General features: G+C 41.0%; 1 protein-coding gene across 1 annotated transcript; it reads left to right on the forward strand.

Annotated features, from left to right (window-relative positions):
* The first annotated feature begins 18,725 nt into the window (after positions 1-18,725).
* LOC109902481 (T-box brain protein 1-like) lies at positions 18,726-23,459 on the forward strand. Its single transcript, XM_020498865.2, is given in 7 exon segments — positions 18,726-18,820; positions 18,822-19,412; positions 19,754-19,908; positions 20,136-20,257; positions 20,518-20,676; positions 20,847-20,908; positions 21,711-23,459. Coding segments are annotated over 7 exon segments (2,019 nt in total). The 3' UTR covers positions 22,546-23,459.
* Positions 23,460-24,012: the final 553 nt, after the last annotated feature.

Genomic DNA, 24,012 nt, shown 5'->3' on the forward strand with positions numbered 1-24,012 from the left:
ATACACTGTCATGACATTACTCAAGGGCTTTCACGCCTACTTTAGATGGAATGTAAAAACCAAGCTTGAAACTAGGAAGAAAATTGTCCTAGCGAGATCACTTGTCAATCTCTCATTAGATTTAACTCCAGACTAACATGTCACAATCAGTGAAATATAGTACTGAAACGTACACTCCAAATCCGTGTGTGTTTGAATACTTTACACTAAGGTGCACTGTTTACATCGACAGTATTTTTTTCAAACCACTTGTTATTGATTATCTCATGTCAAAGACCAATTTATTGTGTGATCCTTATCAGTCAGGAGAGATCCATACAATGCTGCCCCTACATTACATTGTAGTCATAAAGCCAACCAATATCCAGCTGTAATAGTCTACAGCACTGTGTAATTACATCAGACACAAACAGGCCAAACTGAACAATGAATAATAAACATACATTGCATATCAACATTGCATAAGGCCAACATATCCACACCGTATCTAATTTAGTCACTGTGAAATGATTGACGAAAATCCTCTATAGAGCCGTGCCACTTCTGTTTACCAGAGAACGTCTGTAAAAAAAAAAAAAAAGAGGAAATGTTTGTTAGATAGAAAAGGATGACAGATTCTAGAATTAGTATGTAGTGTTAATTAACAGGAAGTTTGATCAGCCGTTTTAATTACCACCAACATTTGGGAAGTTTAATTAGTAGGCCTAGACTTCTAATTGCTGCATTGTTTACAATGGCTCCTTTCTCTGTCTTTTCTTGTTTACAGAACAGTAGACAGACCCACCAGGTTGTAAATGCGATGACCCAGACAGGTACAAATGTGTTCTTACTGTAACGTAAAAAGCAAACCATCTTGCTCCTGAACATTACTCTACAGTTATCATATTTTGTCATCTTTGAAGGACTTGTCTACTAGTAGAGGAATGATTTGTTTAAATATTTGTATTATCTGTTATTAATTTTCTCCTCTTCCAGACATGTGTTCACCTTTTCCATCTTAACATTAAAAAAAGCCTACAGTCTAGATGTCTGTCCACACATGCCCAGCCAGTGTAATAAGGCCACCTGTCCAGAACAGCGTCTCAACATCAATGTCACGCAGACAATTAACAACACATGAGAGAAACATATTCAGTTATCTGCAGGCTGGTCACAATGGGACTGCCAAATCTCCTGGCATAGTGAGCCCAGCGAATCACCTCACAGTTTCCATACCATGCGCTGGGCTGCATCTTGCTCTTTGTGTCAAAGCGGTGGGATTTACCAGTGTCAGATTAAATGTGTTGAAGCCATTGTTGCCTTTTGGAAAGTCTCAGAACGGCCCCTCTCTCCATGGTGTGTTTGTTGCAGTGCTGGTTTGAGAGCCCTGATTTCTGGAGAACAGATTTGGCAGTCACAGCAAAAGATGACAGAGGCAGTGGTGAGATCGCACCCCGAACCCCAAAGGAGCCTCCGATTTCAGGGGACCTGGAGACTGGATGGGACACATGTTTGCATGAGTAATGATCAGTGTGATTTTGATAATGCCATTGTTAAAATCATTTTTCAACATCACGTTAACAGCTCCAAGGGTTCTGGCCCTTATTAACATGGCCTCATAGAGTATATGAAAATAACATCTCATGGCTGTGGTGTAGAAAGATTATCATGAGAATAGTTGTCAGAATAATTGGTCGATACTTAGTGCAGAATAGTTGGTAGATAGTTGGCATTACGGTTGTGCCATTAAAAGCCATAGCCCAAACTAAATGACTTTTTCTTCGATGCCCCTCTGTTGCATCGATGTAAGTTGTTTTTCACCATAACACATGGGGGTGGGTTGGAGCTTGGGGGGTGGGGTGGAGGGGGTTGTGGAATAAAATGATAACTTGCAATTCAAGGGTTAAGGCAGCATGAGAGAATCCATTCTCAGTTTAATGACCTAGCCTTGCTGGGGGAGGACGACAGGGAACATGCTCTTGACTTGTACTGAATTTGCCAATTAACACCTTCAATAACAGGCTGCCTCTGCACATCACCAATGCCAGGAGAGGAGCAACTCCTGCTATTCATCCACTGATTTTTGTCATTTTTAGGGACTAGAAATTCGGCATGCAATACAAATAATCGTTTGCCCACGCCATTTCTCCTTTTTTGTTGTTGTTGAATTTGTCTGCCGAGTCATTTTTGTATTAATAAACCTGTCATTTTGTATTAATAATACTGTCATAATAAACCCGTCGTTTGTTGAGATATTTGGGAATTGAGTATCAGACTGGTAATACTGGAAATGCTGTGTTTTTCATGTACCTCATGAATCCTTATGCACTTCTTGGACATTCTATTTTCACACTTGACGGACATTCTATTTTCACACTTGCCGGACATTCTATTTTCACACTTGCCCATATGGCCATGTTCAGCTTCAATTAGAACAACCACTCTGGTATCTAAGATACACTGCTGCTCTCCCTCGAATGTTTTCTCTCCTCTTTTTGTTTTACATGGAGATTAAGAAATGACAATCTCAAACCTCAATATTCTCTTGATTTCTGTGTCATAAAATCTATTTTTGGACGAAGAACCCATTCTACTCCACCCCTTACATTTCACACATGTTTATCAGCCTTAAAAACAACACCTCGTATAGGTGTGAATTTCTAAGCCCTTGGTGAAAATCACACTGGGCACTCCTTTGTTTTCCTCTGAGTCCCTCTGCAGGTAGAGTGGCCTCTGCTTTTGGCCTGTAATGACAAAACCAGAAACACTTTTGTCTATGTGTAAGGTGGACACCCTCACACCAACTACTGGCCTAATGAATGAGGAACCACTAAAGATGGACTGTAATTGAAAAAGGTGCTTGCATACCGTTGTAAATGTGGTGAATCGTTCTAGTGGAACCGCCACAATCACACCACAAGGCTTGGTTTCACGATTCATTAGCAGGTATTTGAACAATTCATCCTAATTGAAAGACAGCTAAATAATTGATACCAGTTCACACCATAGGAAAAGGTGGAGTGATCTATCTAATGATGTTAACAAATTGAAGTGGAGGAGGACTTGGCGGATAACACTTTTAGGTGTGAGCTGTGTACAGTTATGTTGACAAAGGTTCCCGTCTTAACACTTTGTCAACATAACAGCTTTAGAGACTGTGAACATGTTGGTCAACTTCATGAGCAGCAGAAACCTTTCCTCGGTAACACGCGCTATCCAGGTTAGTAGATCATAGCTTTATTCTCCTTCTGATGACCATCATGTTTTCCTGTATATATGTACATGATCCCTGCTATAGAGGTCCACACATAAATCCAGTTATTTATTCAGTGTTAACAAACCATCTGGCTTGGGTAAAACTGAAAGCCATTCTGGCAGGCTAGTTGCCTGACTGACACCTCATTGCATTAGTGGGAGGATGATGGCTTCATTAATGCCCAGTCTCTTTGCTCTTCTACACAGACATTATTGTATCCCTGTTGAATATCCATCTCTCTCTTCACTATTTGTTTGTGGTAAAAAAGAAAATGGGCTTAGTTAATTCACCTGGAGTCTTTGTTACCATGGTAAAACCTGTTTATTGTTTTAACAGGGTTGGATAGTGAGAGGTAGCACTTTTTGTGTTCTCTTTGTGGAAGCTGTGAAAATGGCACCCCATATGTAATGCTCCTGCCTGCTGTTAGTCACACCAATTCCCCATGGATCACTATCTCTCTCTCTTTGTCTGTGTGATTAGATTGAACTTCATGGATTTTATATATATATATATATATATATATATATATATATATATATATATATATATATATATATATACATGTTTTAAAATCTCTTTCCTGCTTAATTGTATGTTTGGTAGTAGTTGGAATCTGTGTCTGACAGTATATGACGATCCAGAATATATGCAGGTTATGTTTTTCTCCATTTTGATTCAGCACAAGACAAATTGGCTGCGTATTTTCTTCACACCTTTCTCTATCTGGGGATAGCAAGCGCAAATCTCCCCCGTCATACCTGTGACGAGACCTGCAAAGTGCTCCCAGTGCCCTAATCTGCAAGTTAGGGACCCTGTTCTGCCGTTGCATCGAGACAAGTAAGATGTTTTTCCTTTTCTTCTTCTTTCATTTCGTGTCCCTGTGGTTTTTGCATTGAACACAACCCATAGAATTACATAAGACATAACAATATGTGGGTGTCTTATAGGCCAGTCTTCTTCAAGCAAATGTGTTAGCTACTGTTTTGCACAATACATTTAGAATTGGCAGTCGAACCACGATTTCGATCGACAGATGGCCGATAGATTGATCTAAATATATGTAGCATAGAACTGTTTGGGATTTGGAGTAACTTCAAGTTGTGTGATACTACTCCTTCATCTATGGGACTATCTCAATGTCTCTGTGTGTGAGGATCTTGTTCAGAAACACTACAGTACCACAACACAAACCAGAGCTACTCTGCCATGTCTGTAGAGACCTGCACTGGGAGATCCCTGTGTAGTTGCATTATTAAACCACACTCCCTACCTCTCGGGGGGGGGGGGGGGGGGGAGCGACTGTTGAATATTTGAAGGAAATATTAGATTTTTTATTTAAGGATATAGATTTAGATGGGGAGAAAATGAGAGATGCACAGTGACAGTATCGACAGAGAAAATGCAGTGAGAGGTTGTTGTTCACCCGTTGGGATATCTAATGCTGTTCAGTGACATTGTTCAATTTCTCACAAATGTGCAGCTGTGAAGACGATGTTTTTTTTTGTTTTCTATAGCTCTGGCTGTCTTACTCATTTGTTTAAGTCATCCTTCCTGCCACGCAAGTCGCATCACCTCACTTGCAGTAAACCGAAAGGTCACCATTTGAACAGACCTATAGAACGACTGGAACCTCTTCCAGTCATTCTATAGTTTGAAGGTTAAGGAACCTCGCAAATTATTACGACTTAATTCGAAAAGATGTAGTGCTACTGAATCTGGTTGTACTTGATATTGAAGCGGATAAACATGGAAGTATAACTGCTCAGATGCCCACTGAGCTAAGCTAAGTATCGATCCCTCTGGCTCTGAAGACACTGTCATGTCACCTCTGTGTTTAAGTGTTATCTTGTCAGGTTCCAATGATCTCTATGTCAGATTCGGGAGATGTCCCTGTGAAGTATACTCGTAGCTGAAACTCATATGTGACCGACTGGCTCGATTCGGTCTTATGTAGCAACATTGAAATTTATTTTTTATTTTTTACATTGGATAAAAGTAGAGACTCGGAGCTAGAAAATCGACTTTCATACACTGCAGTTGAAGAACAACGGGGAAGTCATTCTGCTCTGGAAGTTGATAAACTTGTAACCTCACTTTTGAGAAAATGGCCCTTGAATCATCTGGTAAACCTACTGGAGAGCTCTTCTTTGTCCACACCCGTTAAGCATCGTTCACACCGTCTTAAGCCTTAGCCCCACCCATCTCATTAAGGATTCACATGTGAGGCCATGTGCTAAACAGAGTGAGTAGTGTAGGGTAGTAATCAACCAAAGAGTTCAAGATAAAGGCTGGTTTATACTATGTTACTGCAGTGCATAATTATAGAATATGATACATCTGCGCATAATTGTGAACAGGCATAATAGCTGTGTACATTTGTGTTTGTGTCTCCTCGTTTTTATTGCATCGTATTATCATGTTTGATAGAAAGATGGAAAGCACATGTGATGAGGATTAGCACAATCTATTTCAGTTACAATAATTGTCCATTCCGTTCCCTTCAACAGTTGTCATCGACTTCTTTGAATACCTTTTATCTAGAAAGAAAAAAAAACATTAAAATGAATGTGAACAAAGGCTCAGCAGCAGAGCAGCAAAGTGCAAATTGCTTCATGATGGAATCCTTAGTCCCACTGCTGATTTAATTGATACTTAAAGGGTGGGTATCCAGTCTCGGGTGCTGAAAGGCTACAAACTGTCTCGGCCTAGGTGTGGTAACAGGGTGAAAAATTGAAAGCAAGTTCTTCCACTGCTAAAGTACACCCTGTTTAATGTAAGCACACCTTCCGCAATCCACTTGCAGCGCTCATTCTCATGTTTTCACTCAGGCATGTTGTAAGCGACATCTCTAAATGTCCTTTGTTTTATTTTTTTCACACCCTCAATTTCTCATCAGACCAATCTGCCCAATTTATACCCATTTTGGTGCAGGTGTCCGGTCATTTACGGATTGGCACAGCTACTCGTAAGTCCTACTTGTGCTGCAGGCCTGAGATGGTGCTGGTGACTGGCTATCAAAGCCACCCTGGTTGTAACTGCAGGCTGTCTGGAGACCATATTAACACCTAGCAGAGGTTCTTGTCGGAGCATGCAGGTGGTGCCATGGTGATGACGGAGCCCTGCCAGAGTGTATATCTACCAGGTATGCTTCTATTCCTCACCTTTTACCCTTGTGTATCTCATGTCCACATGAGAGGCAATGTGACAGTCTAATTCTGTGTAATTTACTCTGCAATATATACGGGTTAATTTGTAACATATAACTTAAACACGGATTTTTACTTGTGAGAAATCCAATACTCCGTTTCAGGTCATCTAGTTAATTCAATGTCAATTCAATTCGATCTCTTGCTGCAGCAGCCTACATTCCTGCCTTCGCTTGTTTAAAAAAAAAAGTGGCATGAAGATATTACTGTTTTTCACCTGTGTTTGTTTGTCATATGGAAGAGACGCACGTCAGTCTGACAGTCATGTCACATTTTTTTCCCCTCTCAACTTGGAGCGTAGTTTCTCCCTGTACAATTCAGAAATGATCATTAACCTTTCTTATGGTTTCCTCCCTTGCCTGGGCGCCTCTCCTTTCTACTTGGTTCCTGGCCCCATATGCCGTTTTCCTATTTCCTGCCTGCAGACAGCAGGGAGTAGTTCTATTATCACCTTCACAGAGCTGTCTTTGAATGTGAGAGGCAATTCCATTTCACTTTGCCATGGGGAGGAGGAAAGAGTCAGGTACACCGTACAGCACACAGAAATTGGTTGAGGGCTACCTCTCATAGTTGAATGGCAAGGACACGGTTTGTCTGCTTTTGTTGCTTCAATTTTTTAATATATTTTTTTATTACTATTATCAAACATATTGTGTGTGGGCCTCTAGTGCTGGCGTAGGTATTCTTCCTGAAGTTTGAAATGAATGCAAAGGTTTAGCATATCATGTCTAGCTGTTGCATGAACACCTCATTGAAGTTACCACTAAGAGATGGGGCTCTTCCTGAAATATGAATGGACATCAAACCGGTGGTATGACGCTGCTGTGAAGCCGTGCTAAACATATTGAAGATGTCTCCAATGCTTTCACTCTCGAGCGTTCACTCAGCCATTTTGTGCGGGGACTGTGTGGCTGTGTTATTTCTGGCCTTGCCTTTTCGGGTTGGGTTCCAGGTTTTAACAGTCACTATTCCTTTGACAGAGAGGGAGCCGGACTGTATTGCTCTAGGATAAACGAAACATGAGTTAGAGCGATAATCTGTGGGCCTCTCTTTTCACACTGCATTCCCAATGAGCCGCGTGTTGGCCTGCTGTTGTTGCTTGCTACTTTAATTAAGATTATTCTTGTAACATGACAATCGGCTGTTTGCTCCCATTTTCAAAATATCCTCTTTTCTGCACCTTGCCTGAGAATATTGTATTTTCTGTGCAGAGGGGAATTTTTATTGTACATTTAGGGGCGGATTCCAGATTAAAACTCTGTGCCCGTACTAAATAGCAAGGTCATTTGAGAATCTCCATTGAAAGTGCTTTTTAGTCTAGGACTAGGTTTAATCTTTGTCCAGGAAACCGCCCCTCAATTTCATATCTTGGTGTTACACAATGTCCACACATTTTCCATGAATATGATTTGCAGGTTGTTGTTTTTGTCACAAAATATATAAATATGTGGTTTTCAGGTGAACATTTTCTTAACATTCCGTTAAAAAAAAAACTGAAAATACTTCTCTAATACTTTCACTATCTCAAAGCAAATGTTATTATAATGTGCATTTACTTGTGTCTCTTTGCAGATATTGGGATTGTAGCAGCTTCTACCGACATGCTTGGTATGATCTATTAAAAGGGCAATGCTGCGAATACCAGATTTTTTTTTACATCATTAGATTTAGGCCCAGTGTATAAAAACTCTCTGAGGAGGCTGAAGGAAAAATGTCCACACTTCATGGCATCGGTACTGTTGAAATGGAATTGATGTTTTATAAATAATTTCAACGTTACAAACATCAACCCCACAATCACAGCGATTCAGTGATATTCATTTGGCATAAGTCAGTTTCATTTCGGTGTGCTTTTCATCAGAAAGGGCTTTAAATTAGAGTTGGCCTGAATTTTTTATGCCATGGGCTTACTAGGGACAGTGCCGATGTTCTTCACTTGTAGACATCTGACAGTGCATGGCAGCAGAAATAACAAAATGGTCACAAACCCCAGCTGCACTCACAGGGTCACACAGTCAGGTACATTTTTAAAGAGACTAGCAACAAACTGAACAGTTGATAACAGGTCAGTAGCAGGTGATAAAATAAGTTTTAGTTGGAACATTAGCCATTTTCTACACTTTGGGATTTCTGGCATTATATCCTCCTAGACCCAATAACCCTTTCTAATACACATCAGTGATTTAGCTTGGCCAAGCTGATGTAGTGAATACTATAATCCTCTTTGGTATTGTCATATGTAAAAAAAGAAAACATAAAAATAAATTGTACAACATTGCTGATTTTGGTGAGTTCACGTGTCAGGAATTCACATAGCTGTATATTGGTGCTCAAGTCCAAGAGCTTGAGTTCAAACATGGTGAAATCCAGACACTCATTGCCAAACACACTGAGTGTAAAAAAACATTAGGAACACCCACTCTTTCATTGGCATAGACTGACCAGGTGAATCTGGTTGAAAGCTATGATCCCTTATTGCCGCATGTTAAATTAACTTCAATCAGTGTAGATGAAGGGGAGGAGACAAGTTAAAGAAGGATTTTTAAGCCTTGAGACTATTAAGACATGGATTGTGTATGTGTGCCATTCAGAGGGTGAATGGGCAAGACAAAATATTTAAGTGAATGGGGTATTTGAATGGGGTATGGTGTGGGGTATTTGAACGGGGTATGGTGTGGGGTATTTGAACGGGGTATGGTATGGGGTATTTGAACGGGGTATGGTGTGGGGTATTTGAACGGGGTATGGTGTGGGGTATTTGAACGGGGTATGGTATGGGGTATTTGAACGGGGTATGGTATGGGGTATTTGAACGGGGTATGGTATGGGGTATTTGAATGGGGTATGGTATGGGGTATGGTAGTAGGTGCTAGGCGCACTGTTTTGAGTGTGTCAAAAACTGAAACGCTACCGGGGTTTTTCACACTCAACAGTTTCCTGTGTATCAAGAATGGTCCACTACCCAAAGGACATCCCGCCAACTTGACACAACTATGGGAAGCATTGGCGTCAACATCGGCCAGCATCCCTTTGGAACGCTTTTGACTCCTTGCCCCAACAAATTGAGGCTGTTTTGAGGGCAAAAGGGGACGCAACCAGTGTATTCAATGACAAGGGAAGCCAGTCTTCCCCAAAAAAACCACAAATAAAATAATTGATATTTCGTCTCTCTGTTTCATAATTGTCCTTCAATTCGCAAGAGGCTGAATGTATCCTCCCGGACAAAGCATCCGAGCGAGTGCAACAGCGCCCCTCTGTGTCTGTATGTGTAACCCATCTATCTGATGCTGTCTGGTCGAAAAGAGTATGACATTGTTGCTGCCCGTAGCATTGAACGCAAGGGAGGCCAGCGAGCAATCAGCGTAGTATAAAATAATAGCCAATCAGCATTGAGCTAAACTGAGTGAGCTCAAGTGTGAATGGTGCTGGCGCACCAAAAAAAAGTGTCAAGGAAAGCCAGTTTGGATAGGGCTTCACACCAATCAAATCACATCGAGAGCAAAACATCATTGACAGAAAAAAATTGAATTGTTGCATCTCTTTGTGTTGTTGTGGATAGCTAGACGATAGCTATTTAGCTAAAATGGTCCCTTTCCTAAATTAGCCATGAATAGAGATAGGGATTTGTACTTGTGGTTTTACTTAATTCTCTGTACTGGCCTATGATTATAATGGCGATTCTGATCAAACTGTAAATTCCTACATTGTGCCCCTGGCCTGAGAGGATGGAAGTTCAATATGTAGCTAGATGTAGAAGGCAAATGTTAACTAGCTGGCTCATCGTTGCCCATGAAAGGAAGTTAGGCTAGCAAGCAAGCATTTTAGCCAGGCAGACTAGGACAACAAAATCAGCACACACACACACACACACACACACACACACACACACACACACAGATATCATAACCATGGACAGCCACATATTTACCTTATTTATTTAGCTTGTTTTTGGTATATTTTAGCTGTCACTGTATTAGAACAAGCTTAGGTGATTTTATGAAGGTCAAATATAGAGGTTGAAATGGTGTAGGAATAGTGGAGGCAGCTCCTGTTTTCTTTGCAATATGTGATTACTCTCTGTGGTTCTAAATCAATAGTTGTCTACAGTAGTAGTTGAAATGTTAAAACATGAACTTGCTTGACCATGCTGTAGGTCATGTAACTGTTTGTTATATTGCAATATGCTTTGTGGACTTCAGCGGACAGAGATTGCTCTCCGGTTTTGTGATGAAACAAAGGTGTGGTAGAAGTTATTCTGCTACTGTGTCTTCTCATTGTCTTGGCCTTAGGCTTATATACAGTACAGTTTGAAGTTGGAAGTTTACATACAGCGTAGCCAAATACATTTAAACTCAGTTTTTCACAATTCCTGACATTTAATAATAGTAAAAATTCCCTGTCTTAGGTCAGTTAGGATCACCACTTTCTTTTAAGAATATGAAATGTCAGAATAATAGGTGGAATGATTTATTTCAGCTTTTATTTCTTTCATCACATTCCCAGTGGATCAGAAGTTTACATACACTCAATTAGTATTTGGTAGCATTGCGTTTAAATTGTCAGGTTTGTGGGCCTCCTTGCTCGCACACGCTTTTTCAGTTCTGCCCACAAATATTCTATGGGATTGAGGTCAGGGCTTTGTGATGGCCACTCCAATACCTTGACTTTGTTGTCCTGAAGCCATTTTGCCACAACTTTGGAAGTATGCTTGGGGTCATTGTTCATTTGGAAGACCCATTTGCAACCAAGCTTTAACTTCCTGACTGATGTCTTGAGATGTTGCTTAAATATATCCACATACTTTTCCTCCCTCATGATGCCATCTATTTTGTGAAGTGCACCAGTCCCTCCTGCAGCAAAGCACCCCCACAACATGATGCTGCCACCCCCGTGCTTCACGGTTGGGATGGTGTTTTCCTCGGCTTGCAAGCCTCCTGTCACGTCTGCTCCCGCTCTTCCCTCCCCTGGCGCTTGAGGGCGTCAGGCTGCCCTGCATCACGCACTCCTGTCATCAATTACGCACACCTGCCCTCCCTCATCACGCTTATCAGCGATATTGGACTCACCTGGATTCACTCACTCATCTGTTTATTTCCTCCCCTCAGATGGCGCCCATCCCACGTTGTGCCTCAGCCGAATCGTCAGTTCTTGTTCGCCCAGCCGATCCAGGATTTTTTTTTGTGATGTCGGGGTGGATGGAACTGGGGGTGCCTAAGCCAGCCCATCGGGCTTTCACGGCCTGGCTGGCTCGAGAGGTTTCCTTGCCTCGGTTGGCTCGGCGGCTTCCCATCCCACGTCACTCTCCACCGGATCATCGGGCTCCCTCTTTGCAGCGGGATCGACAGGCGTCTTGCCTCAGCCAGTTCGTTAGGCTCCCACGCCCCAACCGGCATGCCCAGCACCCATGTCTTGGCCGGTTCGCCCAGGTGGGACGCCGGGTGGCGCCCCAAGAGGGGCGGGGTACTGTCACGTCTGCTCCCACTCTTCCCTCCCCTGACGCTTGAGGGCACCAGGCTGCCCTGCATCATGCACTCCTGTCATCAATTACGCACACCTGCCTTCCCTCACCTGAACTCACTCACTCATCTGTTTATTTCCTCCCCTGTATTTGTCAGTTCTCTGCTCTGTTCCCTCCTGATGCATTAATTGTTTTTTGTCTGTGTTACCTGTTTGCTGACGCTGTTACTGTCTCGTTCCATGTCCGTTCTATATTAAATGTTTTACTCCCCGTACCTGCTTCGTCTCTCCAGCGTCCTCCGATGTGACACCTCCCACGTTTTCCTCCAAACATAATGATGGTCATTATGGTCAAACAGTTCCATTTTTGTTTCATCAGACCAGATGACATTTCTCCAAAAAGTACGGTCTTTGTCCCCATGTGCAGTTGCAAACCGTAGTCTGGCTTTTTTATGGCAGTTTTGGAGCAGTGGCTTCTACCTTGCTGAGCGGCCTTTCGGGTTATGTCAATATTGGACTCGTTTTACTGTGGATATAGATACATGTGTACCTGTTTCCTCCAGCATCTTCACAGGGTCCTTTGCTGTTGTTCTGGGATTAATTTGCACTTTTCGCACCAAAGTACGTTCATCTCTAGGAGACAGAACGCGTCTCCTTCCTGAGCGGTATTTCGGCTGTGTGGTCCCATGGTGTTTATACTTGCGTACTATTGTTTGTACAGATGAACGTGGTACCTTCAGGCATTTGGAAATTGCTCCCAAGGATGAACCAGACTTGTGGAGGTCTACAATTTTCTTTCTGAGGTCTTGGCTGATTTCTTTTGATTTTCCCATGATGTCAAGCAAAGAGGCACTGAGTTTGAAGGTAGGCCTTGAAATACATCCACAGGTACACCTCCAATTGACTCAAATGATGTCAATTAGCCTATCAGAAGCTTCTAAAGCCATGACATAATTTTCTGGAATTTTCCAAGCTGTTTAAAGGCACAGTCAACTTAGTGTATGTCAACTTCTGACCCACTGGTATTGTGTTACAGTGAATTATAAGTGAAATAATCTGTCTGTAAACAATTGTTGGAAAAATAACTTGTGTCATGCACAAAGTAGATGTCCTAACCGACTTGCCAAAACTATAGTTTGTTAACAAGAAATTTGTGTAGTGGTTGAAAAACGAGTTTTTGTGACTCCAACCTAAGTGTATGTAAACTTCCGACTTCAACTGTATCACGATGGCAAAGCATACGAACTAACAGGTTATAGAGCAAACAATGCAATTATCACAACAAATTGTAATACGGCATTTTCCCCTGGCTTGGTTCCCCAGTGATTTTACCCACACACCGTTATTATGAAGGTGTTCCTAATCTTTTGTACACTCCGTGTGCATAAGAAAGTTTAATATGATGATCTCATACTAACTTTATCGTTGACAATGCACTGAAAAGGTTAGGTCTCTTATTAGTTTCAAGATTCCAAGTGCAAGGGTTTGTAGGCTTGTTATTACAGCTTGGCGACCAGAGTTTCATTTTAGTTTGGAGTCAAGAGGGTTCGAAGAGACACCTTATGTCATCTGCCCTTTTATGTAACTCACTGACAGCTAAGTAAAGGGTTGTGGTCAAGAATCGGCGGGATCTCTGACTTGAGGACCCAAAAGGACATCAATAATGAGGGCTATAGGAGTGCACTTCTTGGGATGACATGGCCGGGAGGATGGCTAATAAGGCTTTAAAAGCCACAACTGTCCACCTGGCCCCTTAGCAGACCACCAGCTGTCTTTTACCCAAAGTGCACCCTGATTCCTTCTGACAGTGGGAGATCTGTGGTTGCAGGATACCACAGGGGCCAACATTTATGTTAGCGTCAAACAAACAAAGGCTAAAGAGACATTTGTTGGACTAATTAAGTTTAGGGGGAATTTATTTGTTTCCTCTCTTTTTTATTCAAACGGCAGAGAAGAAGAGAAATACTTACTTACTAACTTGATTTATTGATGAAAATTCCAATGTGATGTCTGGCAAACAACATATAAATAACTTAAAGGGCATCTTAAATGCATTCCCATGAAATTTTTAGTGCCACTGTAATATAAGCCACTACCTGTCACGAATCACAAATAACCTTGGCTCTATCCTCTTAGTTCAGCTCAGTGTGCTTCATTCCTTATTACTGGCCTGACAGGGAAATGTTTACCCATCCGACAAGAGAGATGCCATTTCATAGTCACAAAAAGGAATTGCATCTGACTGGGGCAGCACACTCTGTCCCCATATCCTTGCTGGCTATAATTTTGTTGTCATTTTGTGTGCTGTGATCACATCATTGATGTGACAGTGCCGGGCATTAGGTAAAGTCCCTGAGCTGGTGCTCACTTTCAGGCCTTTTCTCTCCTTGTCATCCACATTGATTAGATTAGACCCAGGTGGCAAACATAGTTCTTTGGGACATCAAGGAAAATGATGATACTGTTCATGACTGAAAATTCAGAGTTAAAATATTCAAAGATTATTCATATGTCTTATTATGTATTTTAATATTTACAATAATTGTTAAAAGGAGATAAAGAGACCTGGCTAGCAACCATAGGCAGATTTGTTGATGCGGTGGACAGCTCCCCTTACTGTAACTCACGTTTATGCTTTCATTGATGGTACACAGTACATTTTGCAGTGTTAAATCAACACTTAAAGACTTCATTTTAACACTTTCTCAGATAATATATGGTCCCACTCTACAGAGTGTAAAAAGTACTCTGATTATGGTTATATATACATCTCCATAGCGTCAAAATTAAAACTGCATTACACTTGCCAGTGTTATTTATATTTAACACCACGGCTGACCTAGAGTTAACTCATATTAGTGTTAAACAAAAATACTGTGACAGTAAGTCATTTCGGGTGTTGTTTTAACACTGTTTGGTGTAAAGCTAAATTTGCACATTTCCCATGATGCCTTTTCTGTTAAAGTAAATTGTAGAGTTACCACCCATGACTGTATTTGTTAGTGACAGAGATATGGTTGTTGAATTCTTTCTTATTAAAGGCATGTGGTTTTCACCAAATTAGTATCTAAGGTGAATGTTATCATAAACATTTTACTTTATGACAACACATTACATATATCATAAGGTGTTACTTTGATGGCCTAGTTTACCCTAACACATTGGTGTTAGGAAACTCCTGGTTTGCAGGCCACATCAAGTCTGCAAGTCACAATATTCTGGCTTACAAAGTGATGTGTAATTATATATACACACACACACACACGTGTTTTTCTCCCCAATTTCGTGGTATCCAACTGGTAGTTACAGTCTTGTCCCATCACAGTCCCATACGGACTCGGGGGAGGCGAAGTTTGAGAGCCATGCCTCCTCTGAAACAAACCAGCCGAACTGCACTGCTTCTTGACACAATGCCCACTTTACTCGGAAGCCAGCTGCACCAATGTGTTGGAGGAAACACCGTACACCTGGTGACCATGTCAGTGTGCACTGCCCGCCACAGGAGTCGCTAGAGCACAATGGGACAGAGCCTGGACTCGAACCAGGATCTCTAGTGGCACACCACTGCGCCACTCGGGAGGCCTAGAAAACAATTATGTTATTTATCTTTGTGTAGCATAAGAGGAATCAATCAATGTATGTGCAAAAATACAGATATTAAAAACAATCCCAAAAAATCTACATGCAGAGCATGCTGGGAAATATGATAATGATGGGTGTGGTTTTGATGGGACTGTTTTACCCTCCACAGTATAAAACATGAACTCTGGATATTAACACCATCACTCTTGCAGAATGAATTTAACTCGTGTATCAACTCTAGAAATGTTACACTGGCCAATTTGCTGTGTAACAGGACGTTTTGGGGACATTAACTTTAGTTGAACGAGCTGTCCATAGACATACAGTAAAGTTTCTTACAAAATATATTTTAGAAAAGAGATATCAAATGGGTTGAACTGAAGAAATTAGCAGGCAGTATTGTTCATTATATCTCCCATTATAACCATGCATTTAAATAATGCTTATGGCTATAACAGATTCAACTTTCATTCGTTCATATTGTCTTCATATTGTCTGGTCAGAGGAGGGTGTGTGCCAAGCCTGAGGTCCCTCCTTAACCTGCACAATGACCTCCTGAGGGACTGACTGGCCGTGACGTGGATAATCAGCCTGCTCCCTCTGTGGTTATGGCCACTAGCTGGGCTAATAAGAACAAAGTACTGGGGCTAATAACAAACAAATGGGAATAGAGCGTGGGGAGAAAACAAACTATGGTGCTGCTGCATGGATGATTCAACCATTGGTTGGTTCGAGAGAAAAAAAAGCAAGCCCAGTTTGCTTATTAAAGATCAGTGATGGAAGTGAACCATAATGCTGTAATGAGGATGGGAAGGCCTGCACCAGCTCCTGGTTGGAGGCACAGGCAAGCCCATGCTTGTACGTTTTACAGGAATAGATGACTGGAGCCTATTGCCCTGCTGTAATGACCTCTCTTGTTAGCCTCAGATGCATGGCTCTTCATTAGAATGCAAAGCCTTTCACCCCTCTGGATACCCCACTACCATAGATGGGGGGTGGTTTTGCACCGTTCAATTTGGCTTGTTTAAGGTTCTAACACAGACTTCATGCAACTGTATTGAAACAGAATGCAACATTTATTCAAAGTGATGTTCAGTATGCTGATACTTGATACTTTATTTCAAGCCTGGCTGTTTTCCCTCGGGAAATATAATGTTGATGACTCAAGAAAACACAGGAACTTTTTATACATCAAAATTATTCCGTATATTTTACTCCGGTTCAAACCTGACTGATTTCTGCCGACAGGCTATGCTGGCTATTTCAGTTATTAGCAGCTTATCCTCCACACGTTCACTAGTCAATTGTCTTGACCTGTAAGAATGGTATTTAACCATGCAGCTACACAGCACTTCTTCTGATTGTTCGCATTGTGTTTTCACACCTTTCTTGATAAATGCATTTTCTGAACTTGCTAGAACTTGCAAGGGTCTACCAGAAGTGTATGGTAAGGGCATACGATAATGTAATCAGCTGTGCCGATCCCTCTGAGTCAACACACATCTGTGAACACTGCACATGGTTTACTGAGTTGAGTTCTCTATTTCAAACTGTTGATGGTTGGGGAGGAGGACAATGGCAGCCAAATAGCGGGCTCTGAAGTTAGAACAACGATATTGTTGTCTTATCATGACCTCTACCAATGAGCTTTGCAATGCCCACATGTTGAGGAACATGCTATTTTTCGGAGAAAAAAAAAAGTAATATCAACGACAGCTACATTGTGTTGATGTGGAGCATAAAAAAACAATGCAATTTATGCACTTCAAGAAAAGATTGGAGCTAGGAACACAATTATTTTGCTACACCCGCAATAACATCTGCTAAATACGTGTATGTGATAAATAATAGTTGATTTGATTTTTGCGAAATGTTTATAGAATTTGGGGCTGTCCTTGTGATATTTATCAAAACCAAATGGCCATGTATGCATATTTGGATTAGTCTCACGTATTTCAATCGATAAGTAGACTTAAGTCAAATGTGGAGTTTTGCCAACCTTGTAAAGCAACACACAGCATCGACTTGGCTCATTCTGGACTACAACATTCATGTTGGATTTTGTCCAATGACCCTGTCACACTGCCACACATCAATGAAGCTCTTATACTGAAAAATAGTGAAGATGACAAGATGAGATCGACCTTTTTCTGCAGAATAGTTCCCTCTATAGTTAGTCTATATACTTGAGAGGAATATCAGTTTCCCCCCCCCTGTGCATAATGAATTAGTTCTAGAACTGCTAATCAAACAATACAACTCAAAAGAGTCCACTCGTTTAATAATTACAGTGATATCTTATCCTATCATTAAACAAAATCGCACGAATTCTTAAGATCTAAACACATTTGTTAGAATTCTGAAATACAAATTGGGTGAAATAACTTCCTTTGTCTCAAGTCCATCGAATTTTAAAATTATTTTCAGAATGTTATTTGATTGGTGATTTTGTTTTTTCATTCTTGCTGATTTTGATGATGTTGTTTTATTTGTCAGGGCACTCGCGTGGAGTGCTCTGATTCAAAACTTTAGACCAGGGTAATAAAATATTTACCTGCCTTGGGACTCATAAACACATCTTCAGATGAACGGCATGATTTCACGCTATATCACAAACATTTTAAAGCATGAAGTGCACTGCCTGTCATTGCCTGTCATTTTTACTGTGTTAATAATATATTTTTGTTTCTCCGGTAAACATACTTTACCACTCTTACCACATTAATAGGTAAATAACGCACGTTTTCCTTAATAATGTCAAAATCTACAGGGGGAAAACATAATTGTATGTTTCCGGCACGACTATTTGTATTGATATTGGGTTTTACAACCAACATGAGCATGTGGAAATGCACCACAAAGATATGAAATAGTTAACATATAGATGTGATACACATCACATAAAGTTCTAATTTGATCAATTTAGGACATGATGCTGATTGATTGTCTCTACACGCAAATGGGGTTTATGCACAAAAGCCATGATGATTATCCCAATTAAGAGCTGTCTTATTAAATTACTGTCTTGAGCTAACCAATAGCAATAGTTGTTTCATTAGCAAGGAAGCGTATTGAAAAGCAAATCCTTCCTGATTGCAGGATGGTGTCAATTGGCTTATTTGCTCTCTTACTCAAAGTGCCTCAAACCATAGGAAGGCGTTGTTTCGTTTGCTAGATTAGAGTTATTAGGCGTGGACAAAAGCTTACATATAGTTTGCCTTAATAGCGGTTTGTCATTGAGAGCTATGCAGCTCGAGAATTGCATCTTGCCAGTTAGTGTACTATCCAAGAAATGTCTGAATGTGGGCAGTGGCTACCCATGCTCCGATGGATCTGAGCTCGCAGGACCATACTATTATATCTGCTAGTGACAACCTGGAGAGAAGTTCACCTCTGAAAAAAAATTCCGTGGGGATGACGAATCAGTCAGAGGCAGACAATTTTTCCGACTCCAAGGACTCATCAGGGGACGTCCAGAGAGGCAAACTCTCTCCTGATCTCCACGGAGTCTCTGAAATTCGTCATAATTTCGATGGATCTTCAGGAGAAAGGTATATCCTTTCTCAATCTAACCAACCACAGTCAGTCGCAGCAACTCCAAGTGCTATGTTCCCCTATCCGAGTCAACATGGACCAGCGCACCCGGCTTTTTCTATTGGAAGTCCGAGTCGTTATATGGCCCACCATCCAGTCATCACTAATGGAGCGTACAACAGTCTTCTGACCAACAGCTCCCCGCAAGGCTACCCAACCGCGGGTTACCCATACGCGCAACAGTATGGACACACTTATCAAGGAGCGGCATTCTACCAGTTTTCCTCCGCGCAAGCTGGGCTGGTGCCTGGGAAAGCGCAGGTATATCTGTGCAACAGGGCCTTGTGGCTGAAGTTCCACAGACATCAAACAGAGATGATAATCACTAAACAAGGACGGTAGGTATCCCTCTCCAGTTACATCCTTTTCACCACAAGTCTGGAGGCAAATATTGTGATAATAGCCTAATACGCATATTTTTTTTTCTTAAAAAAAAAAATCTGTGGGGGGGGGGGGGGGGGGTATGGAAGGTAATTGCAATTGTAATTCGTTCAAAATATTGTCTATATTCTCAATATAATTGAACATGTTTGACTGACTATATATTTTCTTAGATTGTTTCACAAATGATTTCACAATGTGATAGATCAACAAAAGTGCTGGTCTGTTACGCATGACACATCGCCTGATATCACATCAGCGCACAACATTTATATGATTATTCTTTGCATTATTACAGACGGATGTTCCCCTTTTTGAGTTTCAACATTTCTGGTCTCGACCCGACGGCGCACTACAATATATTTGTGGATGTTATTCTTGCTGATCCAAATCACTGGCGATTCCAAGGTGGCAAGTGGGTACCATGTGGCAAAGCGGATACAAATGTGACAGGTACGTTCCTGTAGCCTACATCTCGGTGAAGTGTACAGTGAAGATAATGGTTGATAAGTAAGATAAACGTAGGCCTTGATTCTGCAATGGCAAGCTAACACGCAACATTGAACTAATACAACCCAAACAAATATATGATCTAATTAATATAATTGAAAATCAATATTTATATGATATTTTCTCATAGCAGTGCATTTCAATCTATTTAACGCCTTTATTTTCCACAGGAAACAGGGTGTATATGCACCCTGACTCTCCAAACACCGGGGCGCACTGGATGCGCCAAGAAATCTCATTTGGAAAGCTGAAGTTAACTAACAATAAAGGAGGTTCAAACAACACGGGACAGGTTAGCTACGACATTTTAGTTTTTATATACAGGCTATAAAACAAAACGTTAAATAGTATGACCAGAAACGTTCAAAGACCCTCAACTATTGAGTAAGGAGAGTTTGTTGTGCTCACACCTGCAGTTACATAATAGTTCGCTTATTATGTTCCCCCTCCATCATTTATCATAATCTAAAGTCTAACTAACAATTTTTATAAAAGGTGTTATTTTTCTTCAAAACGAAGGTATTTTATGGAATATCTTCCTTGTACCCCCAGATGGTGGTTCTACAATCCCTTCACAAGTACCAACCCAGGCTCCATGTAGTGGAAGTCAACGAAGATGGAACCGAGGACTCCAGCCAACCTGGAAGAGTACAAACGTTCACTTTCCCAGAAACACAGTTTATCGCAGTCACAGCATACCAGAATACAGACGTAAGAAAATAATTTTGAAAAATGTTATTGACGATAATTCCATTCGTTAAGTATTCTAGTATTGTTGCCTATATCCAAAAGCACATTTCCTTCGGTATATTAGGATTTGGAACGGTAGAAAACAACAAGCACCTGTTATTCGTTCAAATCTGCCTTTTTTTTCTGTACAGATTACGCAGCTAAAAATCGACCACAATCCATTTGCTAAAGGATTTCGGGACAACTATGACACGTAAGACTATTTGTCAATTACTATTTGTGCTTTTATTGTTTGTGTTTAATCCCGTTTGTTTTGCTTGGTTCTGCCTCTCTCCGATTAGAAATTAAAGTAAATGATACAGGTAAATTAATTGGAGAACCCATTTGAGGAAATTCAAATTATAGAGATCCTTTTAATGTAAATTAAGTGTGGCCTAATCATGCCTCATTATTTTTTGCTCATGCTACATTTTAATCTAAAGAAATTTCAATCGCAGGAAAACTTTTAACCAACATTTCTAATACAGCAAATTTTTCGTTATATTGTGAGATTGTTAGGCTTTTCGTTAGGCTATTGCAAATGAACAAAATAGGCTATTCATGAGAAGCCATATATACAGCCGTATCATATATGATATAGGCCTATCAAATTCTTGGGACGTGCGTTCATTGGGTGCGAGGATCGGTATATAGTCTATGTTGTGTCCACGTTGGCTCTTCAATATCAATAATCTTAAAATGTGATCAGCATCGATTACGAATTAGCCTATCAAGGTTCAAGTTTAATTTTAATGGGGACACATTAATAAGCATATGCCTAATTATAATTTGCAGTAGGCCTCAGTCCAATATAATAACTACATTATGGTGACTTTTTATCAGGCCACTGGTTAGATGATAATAATTATTTGACGATGTCCCCAAAAAATGTAGGTAGTCCTAGGCCTAGTTCCTTCTGCATTTGTGAAAGTTTCTTCCATTCTTGCACCATTGGCAGTGACGGATATTTCTCATGATTCATAGTTTGTTTGTATGTTTCTCTCTCATCTTTTCAGTGTCTACACAGGTTGCGACATTGACCGGTTAACGCCATCACCGGGTGACTCGCCTCGCTCTCAGATCATGCCTGGTGCGAGATATGCCATGGCTGGTTCTTTCCTACAGGACCAATTTGTCAGCAGTTATGCCAAATCTCGCTTTCACCCTGGCGTAGGGACTGGTCCTGGCACGGACCGCAGCGTCCCACTTAGTAACAGCTTGCTATCCCCGCAACAAACCGAAGAACCCACAGTTGCATCCCCGCAGCGATGGTTTGTCACCCCTGCCAATAACCGACTGGACTTTGCCGCCTCGGCATACGATGCCGCCGCGGCTGCTGATTTTGCGGGTAACGCGGCCACCCTGCTGTCATATGCAGCCGCTGGAGTAAAGGCCCTTCCCCTGCCCACTGCAGGGTGCTCAAGCAGACCTCTCGGTTACTATGCCGATCCATCCGGTTGGGGCACACGCACACCACCCCAGTACTGCAGTAAGTCTAGTCCTGTTCTATCCTGCTGGCCCACAAATTCTGTTGGCGGCAGATCAGGCACCTCTAACTACCTGGTTGATGACGCCGACACCATACCAACAGAAAGGTCACCCATCGGAGGGTCCGATGAGGCAAAACCAAAAGACTTATCCGAATCCAGCTGGATAGAGACGCCGTCTTCAATTAAGTCGATTGATTCAAGTGATTCTGGTATTTTTGAGCAAGCCAAACGGAGAAGAATTTCACCGTCTGCCACACCGGTTTCGGAAACCCAGTTGAAATCTGAGATGTTGGCGCCAAGAGAGTGTGAGAAAAATTGCGCCAAGGACATTGGTTACTATAGTTTCTATCCACACAGTTAAACATCCATACATCTGGGGGAAAAAAACGCATGACCCATGTGTTATTTTTTAGATCCATCTATCTGTAGCCCATATCCAACTGATAATATCCAACGGACAGGCCTATCAGTTGCAATGCACACCCTGTCTTGGGCCAACATTGACGAACGATTTAAAGATGTTGCGTCGTAGTGCATAGGCATAACTAGGCAAATTTAGGCGAGATTCTTCCATTTAACAGTATTAGTTTGCTATCTGATAGGCCTTAATACAATAGGCTATTTATTTAATTTGAAGATTTTTCACCAACAGCAATTGTCTATTGTAATTATGAAAATAATGTACATAATATTTAACCCTTTAGTGATACTGTGAAATGAATGTAAACTATTGAATTCATTTGTAATATTTCTAAGTGTAGACATACTCGTTGGTTGTGTTTTAAAACGCATATCGTAGGCCTATACTATAAACAAGTGATCTCATACAATGTGTTAGATAACAAAAAAATAACTATTGCGAGTCTAAGATGGCTATGTCGTTGTGTAGCATACTTTTACTAGTAGGAGCGAGATCTGAGGATATGTAGCCTAATTATTTCGGAACTCATTGTAGTAGGCTACTCTTTGCCCATCATGTTCAATCACAGTGTCAGTACAAAATATCCAGATGTTAGACATTTGAGGACGCAGCCATTTTATCTTACGCAAAATAAGATGGAAATTCATTATAGGTGTGGTAATAAACGTTTTAAATGTTGATATAATGTACTTGTTACTAGGCTACATTAATAAGGGGAAAAAACAATGTTGTAATTTTTACGTCTTTTTCGGACCTTCCATTATTTTTTACAGATTGTGTACTAGTGTATGTGGAAGCTTCTGTATCTGCTGTAATGTGCTTCATTGCAATAAATTATAGAAACGTTGGACCAAGATGCTTTCATCCTTCTAAATCCACAGTAGCCTATGCATGGACCAAACGTGACGTACCCAAAACATTTCCAACATAAGTTACCAATTTTTCATAGAATGGCAAAATTCTTGGATTTTGTGGCTAATTACAAGTTAATATAGGTAGGCCTGGAAGTCACGGGCTTAAAACAGCAGGGACCATAAAACCAAGTTCGCACAGACGGGAGTCGAGATTCCGGACCACATTACCGAAAAGGTGCGAAATTATGCGAAAGTGCGAGATACGAGCGCATCTCAGTGAACTTTTATTCATTGTTTTTTTCAACTCAAATGTATACACCGAGAGAGAGAGGGGGGGGGGGGGGGGTACTTTTGAACAGAGGGGTCAACTCTGCCTGATCAACAGTTAGGCAAAAGGCCCCATTCAGGGACGGGCCCAAGTGCGAATTATACTGTGACATTCAGTGGTCACAATTTTCTTTCCACGGGAGTTCATATCACATCATTTTATGGGCCTAATAGTTAAGACATGTATTTGAATGGTAAACATGTATTACCTTTTAATGTGTTATGA

The sequence above is a fragment of the Oncorhynchus kisutch genome, linkage group LG2 (genome assembly GCF_002021735.2).
Source record: "Oncorhynchus kisutch isolate 150728-3 linkage group LG2, Okis_V2, whole genome shotgun sequence".
Lineage (NCBI taxonomy): Eukaryota > Metazoa > Chordata > Actinopteri > Salmoniformes > Salmonidae > Oncorhynchus > Oncorhynchus kisutch.